This window comes from Sinocyclocheilus anshuiensis, unplaced genomic scaffold, assembly GCF_001515605.1.
Source record: "Sinocyclocheilus anshuiensis isolate Anshui unplaced genomic scaffold, SAMN03320099.WGS_v1.1 scaffold1153, whole genome shotgun sequence".
NCBI classification, from domain to species: domain Eukaryota; kingdom Metazoa; phylum Chordata; class Actinopteri; order Cypriniformes; family Cyprinidae; genus Sinocyclocheilus; species Sinocyclocheilus anshuiensis.
Window position 1 is genome coordinate 530,330 of NW_015557158.1, and position 23,812 is coordinate 554,141.

The 23,812-nt window shown below is 36.7% G+C and overlaps 4 protein-coding genes across 4 annotated transcripts in view; 3 read left to right on the plus strand and 1 right to left on the minus strand.

Annotated features, from left to right (window-relative positions):
• Positions 1-6,195, plus strand: LOC107678236 (epithelial chloride channel protein-like). Its single transcript, XM_016473441.1, has 14 exons — positions 1-150; positions 353-490; positions 586-736; positions 857-962; positions 1,049-1,217; positions 1,483-1,710; positions 1,852-2,076; positions 2,180-2,360; positions 2,942-3,048; positions 3,149-3,364; positions 3,648-3,912; positions 4,023-4,187; positions 5,093-5,317; positions 5,810-6,195. The coding sequence occupies exons 1-14, from the start codon at positions 1-3 to the stop codon at positions 6,193-6,195; spliced, it is 2,712 nt and encodes a 903-aa protein (XP_016328927.1).
• Positions 6,196-9,031: 2,836 nt separating this feature from the next.
• LOC107678237 (epithelial chloride channel protein-like) lies at positions 9,032-11,114 on the plus strand. The gene is made up of 3 exons (XM_016473442.1): positions 9,032-9,233; positions 10,012-10,236; positions 10,729-11,114. Exons 1-3 carry the CDS (start codon positions 9,032-9,034, stop codon positions 11,112-11,114), a joined length of 813 nt encoding a protein of 270 aa, XP_016328928.1.
• Positions 11,115-14,492: 3,378 nt separating this feature from the next.
• Positions 14,493-19,853, plus strand: clca5.2 (chloride channel accessory 5, tandem duplicate 2). The gene is made up of 14 exons (XM_016473450.1): positions 14,493-14,642; positions 14,881-15,018; positions 15,112-15,262; positions 15,347-15,452; positions 15,537-15,696; positions 15,807-16,034; positions 16,202-16,426; positions 16,540-16,720; positions 17,722-17,828; positions 17,916-18,131; positions 18,533-18,797; positions 18,895-19,059; positions 19,147-19,371; positions 19,469-19,853. Exons 1-14 carry the CDS (start codon positions 14,493-14,495, stop codon positions 19,849-19,851), a joined length of 2,700 nt encoding a protein of 899 aa, XP_016328936.1. The 3' UTR covers positions 19,852-19,853.
• A 3,271-nt stretch (positions 19,854-23,124) lies between these two features.
• Positions 23,125-23,812, minus strand: part of LOC107678254 (bifunctional polynucleotide phosphatase/kinase-like) — a 12,361-nt gene continuing 11,673 nt past the window's right edge. Inside the window, exons 16-17 of the mRNA XM_016473463.1 lie at positions 23,392-23,459; positions 23,125-23,266 (exon numbers count right to left, since the gene is read on the minus strand). Of these exons, the coding sequence (XP_016328949.1) occupies positions 23,152-23,266; positions 23,392-23,459 (183 nt within the window). The 3' untranslated portion in view covers positions 23,125-23,151. The remainder of the gene's footprint in view (positions 23,267-23,391; positions 23,460-23,812) is intronic.

A 23,812-nucleotide genomic window follows, 5' to 3' on the forward strand; every position in this document is an offset into this window, starting at 1 on the left:
ATGGACTCAAGATCGGTGTTTGTCTTATTATGGATGTTGCTGTTGTCCACCTCCACTGGAATCAAACTAGATGGAAATGGATATGTTGACGTTATAATCGCAATCGGTTCAAAAGTTCCACAGGATGACAGACTAATTGATAAAATCAAGGTGAACATGCTTTTTTTTTTCTATTTAACGAACTATATGTGCATTATTGGTTTGAATGGCTTTAGAAGATTTTGCTATTCAAATTTAAATTGAAAAAAAAAAATAACTGACAGAAATATACAGTATTTTTGTTGCCGGTATTTAAAGTAAAGCATAATTACTTGTCTAATAATTACTTATCGTTTAATTTTCCTTCTGACAGGACATGGTCACTGAAGGGTCAGTTTATCTTTATGAAGCATTGGATAAAAAGGTCTATTTCAAAGAAGCTACAATACTAGTCCCATCCCACTGGAGTTGTAAGAATGTTACCAAAGCAAGAACAGAGTCATTTGATAAAGTACTGAGCATTATTGGATTTAATTTAGTAAAATATTAATTTCCAGTCACTTCATTCATATATGATGTTGTTGACACTTTCTCTGTGAAATTCAGGCAAAAATAAGAATTGATAATGCTAATTCAACCTACGGTGATCAGCCCTACACTAAACAGTATGGAGAATGTGGAACTATGGCAGAGTACATTCATTTCACCCCAGAATACCTCCTGAATGACACAGTCATCCAGCTTTACGGATTAAGAGGTGAATGTCGTTTATCTACCTTCAACATTTATACATTTATTATGAAATGATAAGAGGTTTAAAGTTCTATTAATACAGTAGTCTGTTTATTTTATTAGCTGTTTGCTTGTTTGTTTGCAGGAAGGGTCTTTGTGCATGAATGGGCTCATCTGAGATGGGGTGTTTATGATGAATACAGTGAAGAAATGCCATTCTACTACTCTAATGGCCGTATTGAAGCTACAAGGTTATAAACTGTTAATAAAAGATAAAGAATCTTACTGAAATGTCCTTAGAAATTAGAATTACTATTGATGTCTTGCTTATCTTTAGGTGTAGCAAAAATATTGAAGGTCAGTTTTATGAGGTTACTGCTGAAAGATCTCTTCAAGCATGCCGTAATGATCCACAAACTTCACTACCAACCGACAAGTGCAAGTTTTTTCCAAACATAAATAAAAAAACAAACAGCTCCTTAATGTTCCTACCAAGCCTGGATTCTGTAAGTACTGAGTTTACATGTTTCCACACATTCCACAAAATTATTTTGATAACTGGTAAATGAATATATTGCCTGGGCCAAAGGGGCCACGGATTGTTTTCTTCTATGCAATATAATTTCCAACAGCTTCTTGATAAGTCACATTTGTTAATCTATTAGGGTTTTTTTTTCTTTATTAACTCCCTGCTTGGGTCTCATAGAGCCATAATCCGTCCTTGAGTGTTTGGTGAAATATCTGCAATTATGCAGGGAATTTTGGTTTCAGGTGAGCAAATTTTGTCGTAAAAACGAGCACAATTATGAAGCCCCAAACCTGCAAAATAAAAAATGTGGCAAAGCGACATGGACCGTAATATTTGAGGATTCTGTGGATAAAGATGCACTTCGTTCTCTGAAACCACTGCAGTCCCCTCCGCCACCACCATCTTTCAAAGTTGTGCAGAGGACACAACGGGTCGTTTGTCTCATCCTTGATGTCTCAGGAAGCATGGCAGTATGTAATAACAGACATTAACTTCATCTGAAAACAAAGATGCTACTATGATAACCTTTTTGTGTTACCAATGCTTTGAAATGAAAAATAATTTGTAGCAAGAGGAAACAAATTTGTTTTTTTTATTCACCTATTTTCTAGGGTGCTAGAATTCTTCAACAGCGACAGGCTGCCACACATTTCCTGCGGTACATCATTGAGGATCAAGCCAGGGTTGGAATTGTAACCTTTAGTACTGATGCTTCTACTCTGCGATCCTTGACTATTATTGACAGTAACAATGCTCGAGAGACTCTTGTCCAATTGTTACCAAAAGTAGCAGCTGGATCAACAAACATGTGTTTGGGCCTTAGTCGAGGCTTACAGGTGCCATATTAATTGTACTTGTATGTGTCTTTTATGTTTGTGATGTATGAAGTATATAGAGTTTGTTTTATGTCAGTGATCCTTTTTTCTTCAAATCCATCAGGTGCTTCAAGAGGACAATGGGGATGTATTAGGAGATGAAATCATTTTTCTGACAGATGGTCAGGCAACGGACAACATTGCTGGTTGTGCTCCATCTGCAATACAAAGTGGTGCCATTATAAGCACAATAGCTTTTAGTAAAAGTGCAGCTCAGGCACTGACAGAAATGGCGAACAAAACTGGTAAGTGATATCAGCACAATTCACCCTTCGCAGAGAGTTTGATTGACAGGCGATCTGACCAATCATAATGCAGACAGGAGAGTTAGTAACGTCAGTGGACTTAACTTTGAAAAATAGTGTGAATCGTCGGTTTTCTGTGGTTGAAACAACATACCTTCTGATGTTGATTCATGTTTATTTGGTGCTGTAAGTAAAGAGGAAGAGATGATTGGTTCCGCTTGAACTGAGGTGCTACAGCGATTTGTCACATTAAAGAGCCAAAAAAATGGTAATTATAGTTTGAATTTCTTAAGAAATTACAACATTTTAAAGCTGAGACTTTGGTTACGTTTCAAGTAACCAGCTCTGTCTGTCGGCACGTCCTCAGTGTCCTCTTTGCTCCGCAATATATTTTTCACTGTGTTAGAACATGATGTGTGGCATGAGTGCGCCATGGCTTGTTGGGCATAGCAACAGTAACTACGGGGGGCGGGTCTTTGCAAAGGGTCAATTAATAACTTACTGTATCTGTGTTAGTGTATGTCATAAATAAAAAATGCTAGTTTGCTTTCCAATGAAAAATTGTTCCATGTTGAAAATAGGGGGGATATTTCTCATAGCCAAAGCTGACATGATCTCCAACCAGTTAATGGATGCGTTTGCTTCGCTTACATTATCAACTGGTGATTACACAAACGAACCAGTTCAGGTTTGTCAAGGTTTCGCTTATTGCACATGATACATTTATTACTATTGAGTGTCATCAATATTATGAGTATTTCATCATTGAATTTTTCTTATTCCTTTAGCTAGAGAGTGTTGGAAAAAGAACATCTGATTGGTTTAATGGAACAGTATCAGTGGATCAGACTGTTGGGAACAAAACCAGCTTTGTAATAATCTATGAAATACGTTTTCCTAGCGTTTACATACAATCACCAAGTGGCTCAATCTACACTCAGACAAGTATGAGTCATGATGGTTCTCTGAAAACAGTCACTTTAAACATTCCAGGAACTGCAGAGGTATGATGACCTTTATGAATCAATTAATCATTTTAAGTTTATACTGTAGTTCAGACCATAAACTTGAAAAAAATGATCGTTACACAATAAAAGGCATCTTGGCCAAGAGTTTTAGATAAATGTTATTCAAATATGTTTAACAATAACTTGTTTGCTATTCATATATGTTTAACAAAGAAGGAGTTCACTAATAATAACTAACAGTTTAGCTAAACTAATTACACTTAAATTATACACTCATAGCAAACCCTTATTGATCTGCTTTTACTTCTGTGTTTGGTAGCCTGGGGACTGGAAGTACAGTATCCAAACTACCTCAAATCAGGCTTTCACTATAACAGTAACGAGTCAAGCGTCGCGTGATGATGTTCCTCCTATTATTGTCAAAACCCACATGAACCAGCAGTTCAATGACGGCTCTAAACCCATGATAGTGTTTGCTGAGGTTAGTCAGAATTACAGGCCTGTAATAAATGCTGAAGTGTGGGCTACACTGGAGTCGGAAACTGGGTCCGTACATACATTACAACTCCTGGACAATGGAGCAGGTAAATGACCCATAAGTGTGCACTCAGCTTAAAATATAAAGAAAGAAAAAAGAAAGAGTAAGGTACTTTTCCAAACTGTGCCAAACAAATCAGAAATCCATCTTTTACAGGAGCTGATACTTTTCAAGATGACGGAATCTATTCCAGATATTTCACAAAGATTGTTAATGGGAGAAGCAGCTTGAAAGTAAGAATGAAGAATCAAGGTGGACAAACCAGATTTGCTGTCCAAAAAAAGAGTGGTGCCCCATACGTACCCGGATATGTGGTAAACGGTAAACCCTGAGATCAATATTGGTCTGTTTTAAAATACATTTAAACTTAATCACATCTAAAAAGGGAAAAAATGAACTAATATTCAGACCAGCACTACATCTGTGAATGTAATATTGCTTTTATTCAGCAGATCATTAAAAAATTATATTGAGTAAGTTAAGTTTTAGAAACACGCCAGTCACATTATATTTTTGTCAGCAACAATAGTTCAGAACGAAGTCAAAGCCGAATTACACATAAAGCCACTTGTTTTTTTCATGAATTAATCAGTTTTTGAACTGATCTGCTGAGTGAGTGAGTGAGTGAATGAGTGAATGATTGAGTGAATGATGATGAGTTGCATTTTACCTTAAGCATCCTGAGACGTGGACTTCACGGTGTATTCTGTTCAGTTGAGACTCTGGAATTATTGAGTTTAACCAGTTCAAATTGTGGTTTGTATGCTGCTGTTCACAGGTATAAAGTGCACAAGACACAAAATCACAATGCAGCTATTATTTTTTTATTATGATTGAATAAGATCACAATAATAATGCACATCTAATATAACCAAATTGCATTTATTTTCATATTAATCATTGCAACAGACATTTATCACTTAGCTTACTGCTTTCAAACATGACAATTTATATTAAATATAATTAATACACAGGTATGGTCATTTATATTATTATTATTATTCACATAATATATTATATATACAAGTATATTATGACTTAATTATGTCTTTGATGACTTTGCACAGTGATTCACTGAATCAATGCACAAACTTGGACTAAATGGCAATAATTAGCTATAAAGCTGTTTGGAGAAAACAATTCAGACAGAAGTCAAGCAAGTGGTTCTCAAACATTTTCTTAACCAATTCACTTGAGATGTACTCAAGTGGTTCCTCTAATTTCAGGTGTAGTGCAGCTGAACCCTCTAAAGCCTCCAGTTTCTGAGGAACCACTTGAGGTTGGAAGCTTCACCAGAACAGCCACCGGAGAGAGTTTTGTGGTGAAACTTTCAAGCACAACTCCACCAACCTTCCCTCCTAACAGAATCACAGATCTGAGTGCTGAGCTCCAGGAGGACACTGTGTTTCTCAGCTGGACAGCACCTGGTGAGGACCTCGACCAAGGCACAGGTAAAATACCGGTATACAATTACTAAACCAGTATTTAAAATGCAAGATTTTTAATTTCTTTAACATCTTCACTGACAAAATAGAAGTTGTTTTAAAGTTACGTCATGAAATAATGTATCTTTAATTGTCTTGCATGTGTAGAAAATAAAAATTAAATTAAGTGATGTAATGTCACCTAACATTTCTCAATCACTATCAGAAACATAACAATAACTTTGATGATTATTTAACAGTGTTACAGATGTTAACAAGAGGACAATATGTGCCAACCCTATTCAGTGTATATGTTGTGACATTATTATGTAAAAGTGATATTAAAAATTTAGTCTATAGAGACTGATGAATATGGAAGAACACAACTGAATCTTAAAAATGGTCCTTTATTTTGTTGAATTTATACTTTTGGTTGTCTTCACAAGTCATGTATTTTGATGAAAGTGGGCTCCTCTAGTCTCAGGTGGGTAACACATGGTACGTTTCTTTTCCTTTAAGCTAAATCCTATGAGATCAGGTGGAGCTTTGACCTTGATATGCTTCGAAACAGCTTCAGCAACGGTCATGTAGTCAACACAGCTGCCGTCTCACCTCAGGAGGCTGGATCAGATGAACAACATTCATTCAATCTCAGTTTCCCAATCCAAAATGGGACCACACTCTTCTTTGCGGTTCAGTCAGAGGATGAACAAAATGCAACATCTGAAACCTCCAACATTGCTCAAGCTTCAAAGATCCTCCCTGGTCCAAAAGCCCCAGGAGTATCAAACCCAGGCATGAATTTGACAGTTATTGTGATTTCTGTGTGTGTGGTAACTATGGTCATATGCTTTATTGTAGCTGTATCCACATGGGCAGTGAGACGCAGGAATCTCTCTGTCTAAAGCAACAAATGACATCAACAATCTGATGCAAACAAATGTCAAATCAAGCCTTATGCCTACTTTGAACATATACATGCAATAGCTTTAAAACATTTCTTAAAACAATTATTTAATTCAAACAGAATTCCTTGGTTTCTGACTTTTTTTTTTTCTTTTTTTCAAGTACATGTCTAATGCTGCCGCCTCATATCATTTTCATTTATGATAGATTCTCAATCAACTGATTTAGCTTCCTCTGAAATGTGAGCACTTTTAAATACAAGTCAATAAAACATTTCTGTACCACAATAGGCATGTATTAAATTTGCATTGTGGTGATTAGAAACACTGTTTGGTTAATTTGTTCTTTGGATTTCCATATTTAATTCTGTACGATGCAGATAAATCCCTAATCGTTTGTAATATGTGAATGTTTAAAAATATATATTGAAATAATAATAAATAAAACTGTTATATAACAAGCTGTTTGTATTGATGGAGTTTGTTGTTGTAGTTATATAAACATAAGGGGGAGCCATTGTGATGTTTTACATTCATCAGTCACAGATGAGCAGCTCCAACAATCTGCTTCCCCGTTTTTAATTCTTTAATGAAATGTACATTAGAATGATTAGAATGAACCAGACCATTGTTTACATGTGTTTTAATTTATTAGTGAATGGCAAAATAACTGCATCACTTGCATCACTAGTTTGTTGAAATTATAAAATACTACTTTGCTTCCTGAAAAGACAAATGGAAATCCTTAAAGGAATAGTTCACCCAAAAATGAAGATTTCACTTCACAAGATGTTAATTGATAGACTGGAGTCGTGTGGGTTATGCGTGAATTATTGTAATGTTTTTATCAGCTGTTTGGATTCTCATTCTGACGGCACTCATTCACTGCAGAGGATCCATTGATGAGCAAGTGATGTAATGCAAATTTGTTTCAAATCTTCATCTGTTCCGATGAAGAAGCAAACTCATCTACATTTTGATGGCCTGCTTTGGGTGAACTATTCCTTTAAAATCACTAGACTTGCATCATCAGTCCATAACAGCAGGGGAGTGACTTAGACTAATAGTCCCTGATGTTTTTTGTTTGTTTCTTTTCACTAGAACCTTTTGTTTCTTTTTGAAAATGTAGTGGCAATTGGATTCAATGTGCAATGGCTGTAATGTTACGCAAATATTACATGTTGAGCTTGTATTAAGGAGCATATTTTTGTGTATTTTAAAACTCAATTACTCACTTCTTTCGGTACTCTCGTGAATGTAGGTTATACAGGGTGACCGTAACTTTATTTTCTCACTTTGAACCTTGTCATGGCAATAATGATAAGGACAGCTCCAAGAAAAATGATAGCGTTTAACATTAAATTGTATAGTTGTTTTCAAGTGCTATGCTATAACTTCTGTAGTATACACACATTTAACCTGTGATGGTGGCGAGACAATAAACACCTTGAAGGGTTCATTTCCTGTTTTCCATTCGCTCTTTGAGCACATACTGTATCAATATGCTGCAACAGGACATATACAGGCCTGCTCTAAACAGTGTACTGTAGTTGCACTAAGCACCCTAATTAAGAGTTAGAATAAATTTCATGCCAACCCTGAAACAACATACAGAACTACCAAACTTTGCTATAAGTTTGATTGCATCATATAATAATTGCTGTTAATAGTGTTCATCGTCTGTTTGATTACGTCTTTAATTGATTTTTCCGTACATTTCTGCCATATGTACATTAACTGACAGTCACCACTGATAAGCTACCACTAAACATTGTAGAAACTTAATTTTCTGTAAAGTTGCTTTGGAACGATTTGCATCGTAAAAAGCGCTATACAAATAAACTTGAATTTAATTGAATTGAATTGAATTTTTTCAAATGTACCAGCCTTGTGTTCAAATTTAACAGGGCTTTAAATAAGTTGAATGCATAGTTTTACTATGAAAAGAGTCAGGTTACAGTACACTGATGAGCCACAACACTGAAACTGCTGACAGGTATAACATCAAATATACAATAATGAATGACATTGATCATATCCTAACAATACCACCTGTCACGGGGGTGGGTGGGGGGTGTATAGTAGGCAGCAAGTGAACAGTCATCTTGTGAATTTCACGTGTTCAAAGCAGGAAAAATGGGCTAGTGAAAGGTCTGAGTGACTTTGACGAGGGCCAAATAGCAATGGCCAGACTACTGGGTCAGAGCATCTCCAAAACGGTAAGTTTTGTGGAGTGTAATTCCCTGTATGCAGTGGTTAGTACCAAAAGTGGTGCGAAGAAGGACAACCGGTGAACCGGCATCAGGGTCATGAGTGCCAAAGACTCATTGATCCATGTGGGGAGAGATCATGAGCCTGTCTGGTCTGAATCACACAGAATAGCTTCCATAGTTGAAATTGCTGAAAAACTTCATGCTGGCCATGATAGCAAAGTGTCAGAATACAGAGTGCATTGCAGTTTGCTGCATATGGGGCTGTGTAGCTGCAGATCTGTCAAAGTGCCCATGATGACTCCTGCCCACCTCCAAAAGCAACTATGTTGGGCACATGAGCATCACAACTGGACCATGGAGCATTGGAAGAACGTTGCCTGGTCTGATGAATCAGTTTTCTTTTAGATCAGGTGGATGGCCAGGTGTGTGTTCGTCATTGACCTAGAGACCTAAGAGCTGGCACCAGATGCACTCTGCAAAGAAGGATGGTCGGCTGAGGCAGTGTTATGCTCTGTTCTGCTGGGAAATGTTGGGTCCAATCACGTGGATGTTACTTTGACACGCACCACCTACCTAAAGATTGTTGCAGACCATGTACACCCCTTCATGCCAGTGGGTTTCTGATGGCAGTGGTCAGCAACGGTCATGTAGTCAACACAGCTGCCGTCTCACCTCAGGAGGCTGGATCAGATGAACAACATTCATTCAATCTCAGTTTCCCAATCCAAAATGGGACCACACTCTTCTTTGCGGTTCAGTCAGAGGATGAACAAAATGCAACATCTGAAACCTCCAACATTGCTCAAGCTTCAAAGATCCTCCCTGGTACAAAAGCCCCAGGAGTATCAAACCCAGGCATGAATTTGACAGTTATTGTGATTTCTGTGTGTGTGGTAACTATGGTCATATGCTTTATTGTAGCTGTATCCACATGGGCAGTGAGACGCAGGAATCTCTCTGTCTAAAGCAACAAATGACATCAACAATCTGATGCAAACAAATGTCAAATCAAGCCTTATGCCTACTTTGAACATATACATGCAACAGCTTTAAAACATTTCTTAAAACAATTATTTAATTCAAACAGAATTCCTTGGTTTCTGACTTTTTTTTTTTTCTTTTTTTCAAGTACATGTCTAATGCTGCCGCCTCATATCATTTTCATTTATGATAGATTCTCAATCAACTGATTTAGCTTCCTCTGAAATGTGAGCACTTTTAAATACAAGTCAATAAAACATTTCTGTACCACAATAGGCATGTATTAAATTTGCATTGTGGTGATTAGAAACACTGTTTGGTTAATTTGTTCTTTGGATTTCCATATTTAATTCTGTACGATGCAGATAAATCCCTAATCGTTTGTAATATGTGAATGTTTAAAAATATATATTGAAATAATAATAAATAAAACTGTTATATAACAAGCTGTTTGTATTGATGGAGTTTGTTGTTGTAGTTATATAAACATAAGGGGGAGCCATTGTGATGTTTTACATTCGGTTTGGAGAAAACAATTCAGACAGAAGTCAAGCAAGTGGTTCTCAAACATTTTCTTAACCAATTCACTTGAGATGTACTCAAGTGGTTCCTCTAATTTCAGGTGTAGTGCAGCTGAACCCTCTAAAGCCTCCAGTTTCTGAGGAACCACTTGAGGTTGGAAGCTTCACCAGAACAGCCACCGGAGAGAGTTTTGTGGTGAAACTTTCAAGCACAACTCCACCAACCTTCCCTCCTAACAGAATCACAGATCTGAGTGCTGAGCTCCAGGAGGACACTGTGTTTCTCAGCTGGACAGCACCTGGTGAGGACCTCGACCAAGGCACAGGTAAAATACCGGTATACAATTACTAAACCAGTATTTAAAATGCAAGATTTTTAATTTCTTTAACATCTTCACTGACAAAATAGAAGTTGTTTTAAAGTTACGTCATGAAATAATGTATCTTTAATTGTCTTGCATGTGTAGAAAATAAAAATTAAATTAAGTGATGTAATGTCACCTAACATTTCTCAATCACTATCAGAAACATAACAATAACTTTGATGATTATTTAACAGTGTTACAGATGTTAACAAGAGGACAATATGTGCCAACCCTATTCAGTGTATATGTTGTGACATTATTATGTAAAAGTGATATTAAAAATTTAGTCTATAGAGACTGATGAATATGGAAGAACACAACTGAATCTTAAAAATGGTCCTTTATTTTGTTGAATTTATACTTTTGGTTGTCTTCACAAGTCATGTATTTTGATGAAAGTGGGCTCCTCTAGTCTCAGGTGGGTAACACATGGTACGTTTCTTTTCCTTTAAGCTAAATCCTATGAGATCAGGTGGAGCTTTGACCTTGATATGCTTCGAAACAGCTTCAGCAACGGTCATGTAGTCAACACAGCTGCCGTCTCACCTCAGGAGGCTGGATCAGATGAACAACATTCATTCAATCTCAGTTTCCCAATCCAAAATGGGACCACACTCTTCTTTGCGGTTCAGTCAGAGGATGAACAAAATGCAACATCTGAAACCTCCAACATTGCTCAAGCTTCAAAGATCCTCCCTGGTCCAAAAGCCCCAGGAGTATCAAACCCAGGCATGAATTTGACAGTTATTGTGATTTCTGTGTGTGTGGTAACTATGGTCATATGCTTTATTGTAGCTGTATCCACATGGGCAGTGAGACGCAGGAATCTCTCTGTCTAAAGCAACAAATGACATCAACAATCTGATGCAAACAAATGTCAAATCAAGCCTTATGCCTACTTTGAACATATACATGCAATAGCTTTAAAACATTTCTTAAAACAATTATTTAATTCAAACAGAATTCCTTGGTTTCTGACTTTTTTTTTTTCTTTTTTTCAAGTACATGTCTAATGCTGCCGCCTCATATCATTTTCATTTATGATAGATTCTCAATCAACTGATTTAGCTTCCTCTGAAATGTGAGCACTTTTAAAAACAAGTCAATAAAACATTTCTGTACCACAATAGGCATGTATTAAATTTGCATTGTGGTGATTAGAAACACTGTTTGGTTAATTTGTTCTTTGGATTTCCATATTTAATTCTGTACGATGCAGATAAATCCCTAATCGTTTGTAATATGTGAATGTTTAAAAATATATATTGAAATAATAATAAATAAAACTGTTATATAACAAGCTGTTTGTATTGATGGAGTTTGTTGTTGTAGTTATATAAACATAAGGGGGAGCCATTGTGATGTTTTACATTCATCAGTCACAGATGAGCAGCTCCAACAATCTGCTTCCCCGTTTTTAATTCTTTAATGAAATGTACATTAGAATGAAGACATAGACCCAGACCATTGTTTACATGTGTTTTAATTTATTAGTGAATGGCAAAATAACTGCATCACTATGAAGCAGTGTTTGTTGAAATTATAAAATACTACTTTGCTTCCTGAAAAGACAAATGGAAATCCTTAAAGGAATAGTTCACCCAAAAATGAAGATTTCACTTCACAAGATGTTAATTGATAGACTGGAGTCGTGTGGGTTATGCGTGAATTATTGTAATGTTTTTATCAGCTGTTTGGATTCTCATTCTGACGGCACTCATTCACTGCAGAGGATCCATTGATGAGCAAGTGATGTAATGCAAATTTGATTCAAATCTTCATCTGTTCCGATGAAGAAGCAAACTCATCTACATTTTGATGGCCTGCTTTGGGTGAACTATTCCTTTAAAATCACTAGACTTGCATCATCAGTCCATAACAGCAGGGGAGTGACTTAGACTAATAGTCCCTGATGTTTTTTGTTTGTTTCTTTTCACTAGAACCTTTTGTTTCTTTTTGAAAATGTAGTGGCAATTGGATTCAATGTGCAATGGCTGTAATGTTACGCAAATATTACATGTTGAGCTTGTATTAAGGAGCATATTTTTGTGTATTTTAAAACTCAATTACTCACTTCTTTCGGTACTCTCGTGAATGTAGGTTATACAGGGTGACCGTAACTTTATTTTCTCACTTTGAACCTTGTCATGGCAATAATGATAAGGACAGCTCCAAGAAAAATGATAGAGTTTAACATTAAATTGTATAGTTGTTTTCAAGTGCTATGCTATAACTTCTGTAGTATACACACATTTAACCTGTGATGGTGGCGAGACAATAAACACCTTGAAGGGTTCATTTCCTGTTTTCCATTCGCTCTTTGAGCACATACTGTATCAATATGCTGCAACAGGACATATACAGGCCTGCTCTAAACAGTGTACTGTAGTTGCACTAAGCACCCTAATTAAGAGTTAGAATAAATTTCATGCCAACCCTGAAACAACATACAGAACTACCAAACTTTGCTATAAGTTTGATTGCATCATATAATAATTGCTGTTAATAGTGTTCATCGTCTGTTTGATTACGTCTTTAATTGATTTTTCCGTACATTTCTGCCATATGTACATTAACTGACAGTCACCACTGATAAGCTACCACTAAACATTGTAGAAACTTAATTTTCTGTAAAGTTGCTTTGGAACGATTTGCATCGTAAAAAGCGCTATACAAATAAACTTGAATTTAATTGAATTGAATTGAATTTTTTCAAATGTACCAGCCTTGTGTTCAAATTTAACAGGGCTTTAAATAAGTTGAATGCATAGTTTTACTATGAAAAGAGTCAGGTTACAGTACACTGATGAGCCACAACACTGAAACTGCTGACAGGTATAACATCAAATATACAATAATGAATGACATTGATCATATCCTAACAATACCACCTGTCACGGGGGTGGGTGGGGGGTGTATAGTAGGCAGCAAGTGAACAGTCATCTTGTGAATTTCACGTGTTCAAAGCAGGAAAAATGGGCTAGTGAAAGGTCTGAGTGACTTTGACGAGGGCCAAATAGCAATGGCCAGACTACTGGGTCAGAGCATCTCCAAAACGGTAAGTTTTGTGGAGTGTAATTCCCTGTATGCAGTGGTTAGTACCAAAAGTGGTGCGAAGAAGGACAACCGGTGAACCGGCATCAGGGTCATGAGTGCCAAAGACTCATTGATCCATGTGGGGAGAGATCATGAGCCTGTCTGGTCTGAATCACACAGAATAGCTTCCATAGTTGAAATTGCTGAAAAACTTCATGCTGGCCATGATAGCAAAGTGTCAGAATACAGAGTGCATTGCAGTTTGCTGCATATGGGGCTGTGTAGCTGCAGATCTGTCAAAGTGCCCATGATGACTCCTGCCCACCTCCAAAAGCAACTATGTTGGGCACATGAGCATCACAACTGGACCATGGAGCATTGGAAGAACGTTGCCTGGTCTGATGAATCAGTTTTCTTTTAGATCAGGTGGATGGCCAGGTGTGTGTTCGTCATTGACCTAGAGACCTAAGAGCTGGCACCAGATGCACTCTGCAAAGAAGGATGGTCGGCTGAGGCAGTGTTATGCTCTGTTCTGCTGGGAAATGTTGGGTCCAATCACGTGGATGTTACTTTGACACGCACCACCTACCTAAAGATTGTTGCAGACCATGTACACCCCTTCATGCCAGTGGGTTTCTGATGGCAGTGGCCATCCTTTCAGCAGGATAAAGCAGCCTTTCACACTGCACAAAATTTGTTCCGGAATGGTTTGAGCAACAAGACAAAGAGCTCAAGGTGTTGCCCTGGCCTCCAAATTCCCCAGATCTCAATTCAATTGAGCATCTACGGGATGTGCTGGACCCAACAAATCCGATCCATTTAGGCCCCACCTCACAACTTGTAGGATTAAAAGGATCTGCTGTTAATGACTTTGTGCCAGAAACCACAGGACTTTCAGAGGTCTTATGCAGTCTGTGCCTCGACGCATGCTGTTTTGGCAACATGAGGGGGATCTACATCATTTTTGGCAGGGGGTTTTAATGTTATGGCTGATCAGTGTATATACACCTTATGTTTTAAAAGGACCATTGGCTCAGCCTCTGATGTTGGGAGAATCTAGTCACACCCTTGCATGACATTAAAGCACCCACCCACTTATCTCTGATCAGACCCTTTAAGATCACTTGTGACATTGTTCAAAACAGGGTTTGGGAGTTACTGTTCATCTAAACCCTGCAGCTATGGACTCAAGATCGTTGTTTGTCTTATTATGGATGTTGCTGTCGTCCACCTCCACTGGAATCAAACTAGATGGAAATGGTTATGTTGACATTGTCATTGCAATCAGTTCAAGAGTACCACAGGATGACACACTCATTGGTAAAATCAAGGTGAATATATACTTTTTTTTTTTTTTTGTCTATTTAAAAAACTTTATGTGCATTAATGGTTTAATGGCTTTTGTGAAAGATAATAGTTTGTCCCAGTTAAAAAAAAATTTAAAATAGAATATTTATAATTTCAAAAACTGTATTTGTGAATGAGCAAATTAAACTATAATTACTTTTTTATAAATGCATACACATTTTGAGTTCTTTTCATTTTATCTTTTCAATTTCATTCTGACAGGATATGGTCACTGAAGGGTCTCTTTATCTTTATGATGCATTGGATAAAAAGGTCTATTTCAAAGAAGCTACAATACTAGTCCCACCTCAGTGGAATAGTAAGGATTTTACCAAAGCAAGAACAGAGTCCTATGGAAAGGTACAGAGAATTATGCCATTTTATATTACCCATCAAATATTTACCTGATATTTATATTTGATATTGCTGACACAAGTTCTTTGTCAAACACAGGCCAAAATAATAATTGATAATGCTAATCCAGCATACGGCGATGAACCCTACACTAATCAGTACGGAGAATGTGGAGCTGAGGGTCAGTACATTCATTTCACCCCAAACTTCCTCCGAGACACTACACTCATTAAGCCATACGGGCCAAAAGGTGAACATCTTTTGTTGTCCTTCAACATTTATTCAGGTTAATTCAGTAATCTGTTTTATTAGCAAGAATGTTTGTTTGTTGCAGGAAGAGTCTTGGTGCATGAATGGGCTCATCTGAGATGGGGCGTTTATGATGAATACAGTGAAGAAAAGCCATTCTACTACTCTAATGGCAATGTTGAAGCTACAAGGTTATAACCTTCAACAAAAAGAAAGCTTTTGATTAAAATCTCATTGGAAATTCTCTCAACCACTGATTTCCTGCTTATCTTTAGGTGTAGCAAAAATATTGACGGTCAGCTTTCTGATGTTACTGCTGGATCTCCATGCCAAACTGATCCACGAACCTCACTACCGTCTAAGGGTTGCAAGTTTTTTCCTAACAAATATCAAAACACACACAGTTCCATAATGTACCTACCTAGCCTGGATTCTGTAAGTATAGATTTTACATGTTCTACAAATGCAAAATTTAACTTTGATAATTCGCAGTCTGTTGCATGCAGTATATAGACGAACTAATCATTCAAAATATCTGGTTTCAGGTCAGCACATTTTGTCGTGAAAATGAGCACAATTATGAAGCCCCAAACTTGCAAAATAAAAAATGTGGCAAAGCAACATGGACTGTGATATTTGAGGATTCTGTGGATAAAGACGCACTTCGTTCTCTAAAACCACTGCAGTCTTCTCCACCGGCACCAGTTTTCAAAGTTGTGCAGCGAATGCATCGGGTTGTTTGTCTCGTACTTGATGTCTCAGGAAGCATGCAAGTATGCAAAAGCATCAACTAAACTTTAAAATAAAAATGCTTAATAATATAACCTTCAGTGCTCTGATATGAGCTTAATCATTATGAAACCCAAGGAAGCATAAAATTGATATCACATGCATGTTTAGTATTATTATTATTATTATTATTATTGCACCCATTTGCTAGGGCTCTAGAATTCTTCGACTGCAACAGGCTGCCACACATTTCCTGCAGAATATCATTGAGGATCAAGCCAATGTTGCAATGGTAACCTTTAGCACTGATGCTTCTACTCTGAGCTCCTTAACTCGTATTGACAGTGACACCACAAGAGAACGTCTCGCCGCTTTGTTGCCAAAAATAGCAAGTGGATCAACATACATGTGTAAAGGCCTCAATCTAGGCTTACAGGTGCTATATTATTTGTACAAGTATCCATGTTTTATTTTTGTATGTTTATATAATGTGTGAAGTATATGCTGTTTGTTATATGCCAATGTTCTGTATGTCTGCAAAATTTAAAGGTACTTAATACGGACAATGGGGATGTGATAGGAGATGAAATAATTTTTCTGACAGATGGTGAAGCCTCAGATGACCTTAATAGTTGTGTTCCGCATGCAATTAATAGTGGCGCCATTATACACACAATTGCTTTGGGTAATAAAGCAGATAAAGCCCTGAGGGAAATGGCTCACAAAACTGGTAAGTAACAGTTACATACTGACTAATAGTGTCCCAAAAAGTACTGTAGGCCTAAGTGGACATTTAGGTCGCAATTAAAATGTATGAATTACATTACTTTAGACTGGTGGTTTTTAAACTGTGGGATGCACAAAGTGTAAGAAAGGTGGTGTTCATGGCATGAGCCATTTTTAAATATTTCACGAGTTTGCACTTACATATAATCCGATTGAGAGAATAGTAAGCAAACTCCTCATAACCCCAAACTGGGATAAGAATAGTTAGGAGTGCGAAGTTGGAAAGGAGGAGGAGCAAGTTGGCTGTATATTTACTATCATGCTAATTAAGTTGATTATCTGAATGTGCTCCGCCCCAAACTTAGTTAATAAAACATAATTTCAATATTTCATGTTTAAATTTGAAAGTTATAAAATTCAGTTAACACATTTGACGGCGGACACGCATTTACATATTTATGACATGACGCACAAGCGTTTCGCAAATCCTCACATACTTCACAGTGCACAAAAATAAAATATTGCAACCCGCGAAGTTTGATTCACCAACAAATAACTCTTATGAACGTGGTTTGAATAAGCTTGATGAATCCTTCACTAAATTAACTTACCGAATCCGACATAGCAGCTAATGAATCAACATGATTCGCTCAACTGACCTGCAAGTTGTAACCTAAATGCATTTTTGTTAGGCCTATTATACTTCTAGATGGATCTTAGCATTAAAAAGTTTGGAACTAACAAATATAAAAGCAAGTGGCAAAGTTAAACAAATTATGCTAGTACAATCTCAGAACTAACTTGAGCCATATGGTATTAGTAACTTTTAACTAATTGATCTCATTGATTTTTTATATTTTGTTTGATATCATTGATATTTCAGTATAAAATGTATACATTTCATAAACAAGTCTACAGTGTTCAAATACCTTAATCATAATCTGAGTATTCAATGCCTGTTTATTATCCAATGTAAATTTCTCATATGTTCTATGTTGGAATTAGGGGGGAAATTTATCACAGCCAGTGATGACATTCTGTCTAATCAGCTACTGAATGGATTTTCCTCACTAACAGTACCAACAGGAGATCCAACAAAAGAACCAGTTCAGGTTTGTAAGTGTTCATTCATTGCCCATGGTAAATTACTTTAAGACTATTATGAATATTCTAATGTTTCATTTTTATCACACGCTTAGATAGACAGTGTGGGAGCAAAAACCTCTGATTGGTTCAATGGGACAGTATCAGTAGATCAGACTGTTGGTACCAAAACCAGCTTTACAATAACCTATGAAACAAGCCTACCTAACATTTACATAACGTCACCAAGCGGCTCAATCTACAATCAAATGCAGATGCGTCATGATGAATCAACAAAAACAGTGACTTTAAAAGTTCCAGGAACTGCACAGGTATGACAAGAACCAGTTCAGGTTTGTAAGTGTTCGTTCATTGCCCATGGTAAATTACTTTAAGACTATTATGAATATTCTAATGTTTAATTTTTATCACACCCTTAGATAGACAGTGTGGGAGCAAAAACCTCTGATTGGTTCAATGGGACAGTATCAGTAGATCAGACTGTTGGTACCAAAACCAGCTTTACAATAACCTATGAAACAAGCCTACCTAACATTTACATAACGTCACCAAGCGGCTCAATCTACAATCAAATGCAGATGCGTCATGATGAATCAACAAAAACAGTGACTTTAAAAGTTCCAGGAACTGCACAGGTATGACAACTTGCTCAAGATTTCATTAACTTTCCTAAAACGTTTCACGAATCATTCATTAAAAATCTGTTTAATAGACTGGGGACTGGAAATACAGTATCAAAAGTCCACAACTTCAGTCTCTGACTGTAACAGTAACGAGTCAAGCGGCACGTGCTGATGTTCCCCCTATAACTGTCAAAGCCCACATGAACCAGAAGTTCAGTGATGGCGCTAAACCCATGACAGTGTTTGCTGAGGTTAGTCAGAATTACAAGCCTGTAATAAATGCTGAAGTGTGGGCTACACTGGAGTCAGATTCTGGACCTGCACAAACATTACAACTCCTGGACAATGGAGCAGGTAAATTACCCATAATTCTTCTTCAAATGGTGCCCTCCACTTCTGAATTGCACTATATAGTCAAAAGTGCTCAAATAAATCCAGTATTATTTTACAGGAGCTGATGCTTTCAAAGATGACGGTGTCTATTCCAGATATTTCACAAAGATGAAAAACGGGAGAAGCAGCTTGAAAGTAAGAGTGAAGAATCGAGATGGACAAGCCAGATTTACTTTCCAAAAACGGGGTGGTGCACCATACGTACCTGGATATGTGGTAAACGGTAACTATGAGCCTCTGAAAGCAAACTACTCAAACATTTCCTTAACCAGTACCTGCAGATGTATTCATGCGGTTCCTCTAATTTCAGGTGTGGTGGAGCTGAACCCTTTAAAACCTCCAGTTTCGTCAGAATCACTTGTAATTGGAAGCTTCACCAGAACAGCCACCGGAGAGAGTTTTGAGGTTGTTCTTAAAAGCACAACCCCACCAAATTTCCCTCCTAACAGAATCACAGATCTGAGTGCTGAGTTCCTGGAGGACACTGTGCTTCTCAGCTGGACAGCACCTGGTGAGGACCTCGACCAAGGGACAGGTAAAGCATACAATTTCAATACAAAATAGAAGTTATTTCAAGCTTAGAGAATAATATGTCTTTCATAGGCCTTACAAGGTGTTTCTTTTCTTTTAAGCTAAATCCTTCAAGATCATGTGGAGCTTTGAACTTAAAATGCTTCGATTCAACTTCAGCAATGCTCATGAAGTCAACATATCCGGCATCTCACCTCAGGAGGCCGGATCAGTTGAACAGCATTCATTCAATCTCAGTTTCCCAATCCAAAATGGCACAACACTCTTCTTTGCGATTCAGTCTGAGGACAAAGAACTTGTAAAATCTGAAATCTCCAACATTGCTCAAGCTTCAAAGATCCTCCCTCATTTAAAACCCACAGAAGTGTTTGAGATAGACCTGAAATTTGTGTTTATTGCAATTGCTGTTTGTTTGGCCACTGTGGTGATTATTGGCATTATTGCGATAACAACATGGGCGTTGACACCAAGAAAACCTTCTTAGACCACAACCAACATTGACATCTGATTCAAAGAAAAAAGAAAATCTTTACATTTACAAAGTTACTTTACTGAGTTGTCTTTATCTGTATACCTTATGCTTAGCAAAAATATAAAATGCAAAATAGAGTTTGGTAAAACTTTAAATTTGTATTGGAATTGTTTGTATTTTCTAATGGCATAATAAAAGTTCCACTGAGATGATGGCAGCTGTTTTGTGTTTTTTTTTGTTTTTTTGTTTTTTTAGCTATTATCATGTGTATAACCTGATTAAAACATTATAAATTACAAATTCTGACCATATTTACTAAAATCTCTGTATCTCTCCCATGATAAATTAATTGAATGAATGTTCTATCCTATTGCTGAGTAGAACACTTGTAAGACATAGATATATAAAAGAGACAAGACAATATTATTATTTTTAGTATAGTAGTACACTGTAAAAAAAAATGTTTTTGATGAAGTAAATAAAACAAAGATTATAAGAGTACATTTTACAAGAAAATGCTATTCCGTATCTTCTACTTTCAAATCTCACATTTAATTCAGTGTTACTTACTGTTTGTAATTGTAATTGTTTGTTAAATTTACCAGCAATTTCTGAGTGAAAATTGTTTTTACATCTTCTACAGTTTCTACATGTAACTACACAGGGGCAGACTTACCCATTAGGCAAAGGTAGGCGACCGCCTTGGGCCCCCAAAAGCCAAGGGCCCCCTAAAATGCTATTCATATAGATGCGCATTAAGCACTGACACGTGAACGGTTGCTGTTTACGGTGTTCATTACCACGACAACCATCCGAGTTGAACGTGCTTTTTTGTGTATCCTGCTTGAAGGAGATGAAAATATCATGCATCTGAAGCTGTAATTAAATATTGAGAAAATGTTTGCATTATTTGTTTATAATTGTTTTAAATGCCGCTTACTCATTAGTAGAGTAGAGGTTAGGGTTATACCCATTCTTATCTGTTTTTGAACTTTTTTTTTCCCACCAAGAAGAAGAGTTTCACCATCTTCCACTTGACAAGTCATGTTTGGTGTCGTTAAGAGTTGCTCAATTAACTACATTTTGTTAAAATAAAATAAGTTATTTAAACAAATTTTATTTCAGTTCTTAAAAAAAAAAAACTAGAATGGGATGTGATTCTGCCCTCTGTCATGAAAGCATACATTTGCTGATCCAAACACAGTTGCTTTGCATGATACAAATTGAAAATAAATAAATAAATTCATGCCCACAGACATATTAGCATATCTATTATGATATGGATGGTGCATTTATTTCCCTTCTGGCTGTATTTAGTTTGTACTTTAGTTCATTTACTGTATGTGTCTGACATACTAGTTATAAGTCGTATACCCATTCTTATCTGTTTTTGAACTTTTTTTTCCCCACCAAGAAGAAGGGTTTCACCATCTTCCACTTGACAAGTCATGTTTGGTGTCGTTAAGAGTTGCTCAATTAATTTGTGAAATTCTGTTAGATGGTTTAACCCTGTAATGTAATGCAGATTTAAACATATCACTTGCTTTGTCTCACACTGCCATGTTTGAGGATCATTATGGGATTGAAGGAAATTCCGTGCATGTCTTTATGGATGGGCTGACTCTGGCAATTTGTTATTTCATGAGGGCCATTTGGGTTCAGTCATTGCATTATATATGAGGACTTTATGGTGTCATTAGATCTCATTATATGATCATTCACTTTTATTGTGCTTTCTGCCATAAATTATATTATATGGCAACTATTCCGTCATGTCTAGATGAGTCTAAATTAAAAAAAAAATGAAACTGCTTGGAAATGACAATAGATTTTCAACCATAAAGTAATTAGACACAATAAACCCCACAGTTAGTAGCATAAGTTATGCAATGAAAACATGATGAGGAGAGTGTGCGCCATTTGCGTACGTGCATAATACTGAAAAGGATAGCACAAATAACTATTCTTTTATCAGTTTCAGATGTTGAAATACATTCAATGAAACGATAAAAATGTTTAATGAATACATTACATTTATTTTATGTATTGTTTTAAAATGTAACAGTGACTTTTAGGGTATTGTTAAAAGCTCAAATACAAGTTGTATTGCAATATGGAAAAGTATTGTCAAGATACAGCCTTTAACATTAAACATTAGAAAATCTTAACACCAAACTAAATTATATGAAAGATTACAATTTAAAATAACTGTTTTCTATTTCAATCAACTTTAAAATGTAATTTATTTCTGTGATGCAAAGCTGAATTTTCAGCATCATTACTCCAGTCTTCAGTGTCACATGATCCTTCAGAAATCATTCTGATATGCGGAGTAACATTTCATATTATTATCAATGCTGAAAAGAGTTGTGCCACTTAATATTTTTGTGGAAATGGTGATGCATTTTCAGAATTCTAAAGAGGGTTTCAAAAGTCAGGATTCTTTGATAAATAGAAAGTTCAAAAGAACATAATTAATTTGAAATAGAAGTCTTTTGTAATATTATACTCACTTTTGGTCAATTTCATGCGTCATTGCAAAATAAAAGCAATTTTTTAAGCTTTTTAATTTTACAGTTGTTTTTGTCGGTTTATGGATTGCAGTATATTACACCACATTCCACTTAATGCAAACTCATGCCTGATGATGTTGAGTTATAATTACTCAATAATGCTTAAGAAACTTTGCAACGGGGAAAAACTGATAAGGACCTGTCAATTGCCACACTTAAGTCCTTTTTTTGTGCGCCAATCACTAAAGAAAGAAAGAAAGACCGAAAGACCGAAAGAAAGAAAGAAAGAAAGAAAGAAAGAAAGAAAGAATGCATTAAGCTGGGACTCCAGAAATAAAGCACACAAACACAACATTCAGAATATGAGCCTATGAATTTCACCTACAAAGTCTTATTTTACAGACAAGAAAATTGAAGAACTTGAATGATACCCAAACACTGGAAAATAACACAACACATTGTTAATTGTATTTAATCAATATGACACAAAACTGACACAAGCAATTGTTTCCTCAATTTATAAAACCTTTTTAACAAGAGTCTTCACAACAGCAGGTCAATTTTAGCAGCTATGAATAAGTTTCCCGAACAACACTTTTAAAAAGTAACAAATTAAAGACAGGTGTAAAACTAAGTGGAGGAGACAGTATAACACAATATTTAAATTAGTGCTGTATTGTCAATTGTTCTAGAATTCTTCCGATTTCCACTTATTGCAAGGCAAAAAGACTATACGAATTGCCAGTTTTAGTCAGTAGGCTTTTTTTTCTTCAATTTCCGCTCCACTTCACACTTAGCCCTAAGAGAACTGCCTGAAGAGGAACTCTGATCTTTTGTCACTAAAACTGGGCACAAAATGAATCTGCAGGATTTCAGAGAAGCCCTCAGACAAACTGGGAGCCACAAACTTTTTCCTACAGAGAACAAGAAAGACAGTCAGAAACCAAAGGGCTTGTGTGAGTTAGCCAGTCAAGATGGTGATTTCCTAGCAAAACTATCTGGTGCATTGAAAAAGCTTAGCTTGCTGCTGTTGACTCACCGGTAGCTGTGAATCACCATGTCATTGACAGGAACATGCTTGGTGGCAGAAGGAACCATCTCACGAAACTAAAACCAGCAAAAACCAGATCAGTTCAATCAGTAACTGTGTTTCCCTTTCAGTCGATCACTCCCGACGTCACGTCGGATGACCGACGAATTGGGATCTCGCTTAGAGAGACCAATCTACTTCGAGTGTAAACTAAACGAGCCAATGCACATTGGCATGTGATTATTGCATCCAGCTGCTGCTGATCACAGCGTGAGTATAAGTAGGCAGCAGATGCAGCGCATATTCAGCTTTTCGCTTCGGAGCCGAGCGGTTCTATCATTCTGCTCCTGACCTTCTACAGTGGTGAAAAACTACAGTCAAGCACGCTCTTCGTGGGCTCTCGTGCTGGTGGTACGGCGCTTCAGCGGCG